The 3,533-nt window shown below is 40.4% G+C and overlaps 1 protein-coding gene across 1 annotated transcript; it reads left to right on the top strand.

Moving 5' to 3' along the window:
- The first annotated feature begins 2,524 nt into the window (after window positions 1–2,524).
- Window positions 2,525–3,324, top strand: LOC147622775 (histone H3.3a-like). Its single transcript, XM_086822699.1, has 3 exons — window positions 2,525–2,625; window positions 2,703–2,779; window positions 3,171–3,324. The coding sequence occupies exons 1-3, from the start codon at window positions 2,554–2,556 to the stop codon at window positions 3,232–3,234; spliced, it is 213 nt and encodes a 70-aa protein (XP_086678825.1). The 5' UTR covers window positions 2,525–2,553; the 3' UTR covers window positions 3,235–3,324.
- Window positions 3,325–3,533: the final 209 nt, after the last annotated feature.

Raw genomic sequence — 3,533 nt, forward strand, 5'->3', positions numbered from 1 at the left:
ATAACCTGTAAACTTTTACAAATTCTAAAATTTTTATTTGATAATGTTTTCTTTAATTTGAGATGGAGGTTTTCACTTTTTCTATAACACATACAGTGGTAGTACCGATATAGTAATATAGAATGCCCCACTTCTGTCTCTTTGTCATCATCTAAGTAGCAAAAGTATACTTCTAACCAACAAGAGGTGTACGCTTTGTCATCATCTAAGTAGCAAAAGTATACTTCTAACCAACAAGAGGTGTACACTTTGTCATCATCTAAGTAGCAAAAGTATACTTCTAACCAACAAGAGGTGTACGCTTTGTCAGAGGATAAATTAAAACCAAGGAATAAGAGGACATGGATAAGGAGGACAAAGAGGAGAGGAGGATACAGATGAGGACGAGAAGGGAAATGTAGATATCGAGACCAAGAATTGGGACGAGGACGACAAGAAAGATTAGAGAGTGTGGGAAAGATAATCTAAAATTTTATATTATTTTCATGATATGGCTTAACAGTATGTCATGGTGGATTTTGCTTTGTATGATTTATTCATGCTCAAATTCTAATCAAAATGTGTTCTAAAATGTAATGTGATTTAAGAAATATACATGCTAACAAATCATCATTTGAGAGAGAGAGAGAGAGAGAGAGAGAGAGAGAGAGAGAGAGAGAGAGAGAGAGAGAGAGAGAGAGAGAGAGACAGAGAGAGAGAGAGAGAGAGAGAGATGCTTAATAAAAAGCTTAACTTATAGAGGAAATAATTTTAGATAACACTCAAAGGAATTCCTTAAAATTGGGCACCTAATAGAATAAAAGTTTTGCATGTCATGTAGAGATGTTATAAAGCTATGGAACCTCTTGAAGTAGTTTGTTGGAGAATTGTTGTTGAAAATGTAGAAGGCAACATTTGTGCCGACTTTACAAAAAAAGTGTTACACTCTGGATTGCTCAATATGAGTATGCTCATTTTTGACCTATGATGCAATCTAGGATGCATTTCTTCAAAGGTTCAGGGAAGATAAAACATATGTTCTTGTGATGTGGATAAGTTAGATGGATCAAAAAGGGAGGATGGTGGAAGATTATGCAGCAAAGTTTCGGAAGCTTCTTCTTCAACGAGTTGGATGCAACCAATCGGCCAACCGAGGATGAAGTTTTGAATTCCTATTTCATCAAGGGATTAAGCAAACAACTGAAGAGAATGATGGCTAGTGCTATTTGGCTGTTATGACTCTAGAGCAATTGGTGGGTCCACAATAAGTGCTGAGAGAGTGTTGGTGAAGTCTACAAAGCACAAAGTGGGTAGAGAAGCACCAAGCTCCCAAAATCATAAAGAAGAAAGAGTCTGGGACGCCAGGTCCTAGCCTTCGGAGTCGGTGGAACTGAGCTTGGATAAGAAGGGTAAATGGAAGGAAGTCACATGGAAAGATCAACATAAAGTTTGGATTCAAGTATCTACGTAGGTGGAGAAGCAACAAGCTTGCGAAATCCCAAAAAAGAAAGAGCATGAGTCGGTTATTCTGTTCAAACACACCAGAAAGTAGATAACTCAGGGTGCTAAGAAGGCCTATGCTCAAAGAAAATGAGTCAAGGATTGGATATCCATTTTGTCTAGGGCAGAAGTGTTGGAGGCACTAGAAAAAGCAAAATTTCAGGATGAGAGCACATTGTAGAAGCACTGAAGAAGCAAAATTTCAGGATGAGAGCACATTGTAGAAGCATTGAAGAAAGCAAAATCTCAACACGAGAACAATGTAGAGAATGCTTTGCCATATGGCCTACGGGAGGATCTAAAGAAATAGCAAATCAATATTTCTATGGAGTCGATTCGATGCTAGTGCCAAATTTCAAAGAGCAATTGGTTCAAGTCCGATAGAGGAACGGGGGGTTCAATCTAAACCTCTGGAATAATAGGTTAGCCAATCAAAACTAGAGGAACTATCTATTCAGCAAAAGGAAGCTCTAGTATATGTGACGAAGCAATTCCTGTCATTCATGTGAATCTTGCAAGACACGAGGTATCAGATTTGATTTTGGATAGAGTATCTTATGTTAACATTGTATCCAAAACTACATGTCGAAAGCTTATCTTAATTAGTTGGGGATCCAGCTCTGTTTGCTATAAAGATGGTTGATCAGTGAAAAAGTTCAACCACTCGGCTTGATCTATTGTGTACATGTGTGTGTGTGTGTGTGTGTGTGAGAGTTTCAACATTTGAGAGTGTGTACGTGACAGAGAGAGGGAGAGGGTCATGTGCATGTGCATGTGTGTGTGTAAGAGAGAGAGTGTGTAAGTGACGGAGAGAGGGAGAGGGTCATGTGCATGTGCATGTAAGAGAGAGAGATGGTTGTAGAGAGAGAATAGTTCTTTTCTGGAACCTTAGTAGCAATGGGCAGGGGCGGGTGCAATACTAGTTATTATTAAGGTATGATACAAAATTGTGGGACATGAAGCGTTGAGAATTGGGGGGACACGAAGGACCAATGGATATATAAAGGCGGCGGCGGCGGCGGCACGGCGACAGTTAGACGTACCAACAAGCAGGAAGAGGAGGAGGAGGCAGCTATGGCGCGTACCAAGCAGACTGCTCGCAAGTCCACGGGCGGCAAGGCCCCCCGCAAGCAGCTGGCCACCAAGGTAAAAAAGACATGCGTGAGTGCTTCTGTCCGTGGGAACGCACCCCAAATAATTCCTTACGCGCTGTGTATTCCCAGGCCGCTAAGAAGTCCGCTCCCACCACTGGTGGTGTGAAGAAACCCCATCGCTATCGCCCCGGAACCGTTGCACTACGGTATATGTCCTTCAACATATTACACCTTGTAACCATACGAGAAACCTTTTGAATCATTTTTATTTTATGATTCTTAAACTATCATGTGTGTGTGTGTGTGTGTGTGTGTGTGTTATGTGTAGTGAGATTCGAAAGTACCAGAAGAGTACTGAGCTTTTGCTTCCGAAGCTACCCTTCCAACGACTAGTCAGAGAAATCGCTCAGGACTACAAGGCATGCACCTATAGTCCCTACATGCATATTATACCATACCACCAATAGTGATGTATAGTGATGAGTGAGTGTGTGTGTGTGTGCGCGCACACACATGCATATATATATGTTTGTGTATGTATGTGTGTGTGTGTGTTAGTTATAATAAAAAAATATAATGTCGTTTAATTTCATGCAGACCGATCTACGCTTTCAATCCCATGCTGTGCTTGCTCTTCAAGAAGCTTCGGAAGCTTACTTAGTTTCACTTTTTGAGGATACCAACCTCTGTGCTATCCATGCCAAACGTGTCACCATTATGCCCAAAGACATGCAGCTTGCAAGGCGTATCAGGGGAGAGAGAGCTTGAGCTTCTCATCTCCACATTTGCTAGACTTTCCAAGTAGACTTGTTTCAAAACGAGGCCATATTTGTATTCTTTTTTGAGAGTACAACTAGCTAGATGTTGGAGTTTAACATGGTTATAATTTTGTGGGTAAATAATGTAAAATAAATTGTAGTAATTTCAAAATACTAGTATCATAGAAATCTACTTTTACTG

The sequence above is a fragment of the Cibotium barometz genome, chromosome 28 (assembly GCF_041138505.1).
Source record: "Cibotium barometz isolate CiBa-2024 chromosome 28, ASM4113850v1, whole genome shotgun sequence".
NCBI classification, from domain to species: Eukaryota; Viridiplantae; Streptophyta; class Polypodiopsida; order Cyatheales; family Cibotiaceae; genus Cibotium; species Cibotium barometz.

Bases quoted from the DNA above. Each gene is read 5' to 3' on its own strand.
- LOC147622775 (XM_086822699.1), top strand. From the start codon at position 2,554: ATGGCGCGTACCAAGCAGACTGCTCGCAAGTCCACGGGCGGCAAGGCC. The intron at 2,626-2,702 runs GTAAAAAAGACA...GTGTATTCCCAG, and splicing joins GCAAGCAGCTGGCCACCAAG to GCCGCTAAGAAGTCCGCTCC. The intron at 2,780-3,170 runs GTATATGTCCTT...AATTTCATGCAG, and splicing joins CCCGGAACCGTTGCACTACG to ACCGATCTACGCTTTCAATC.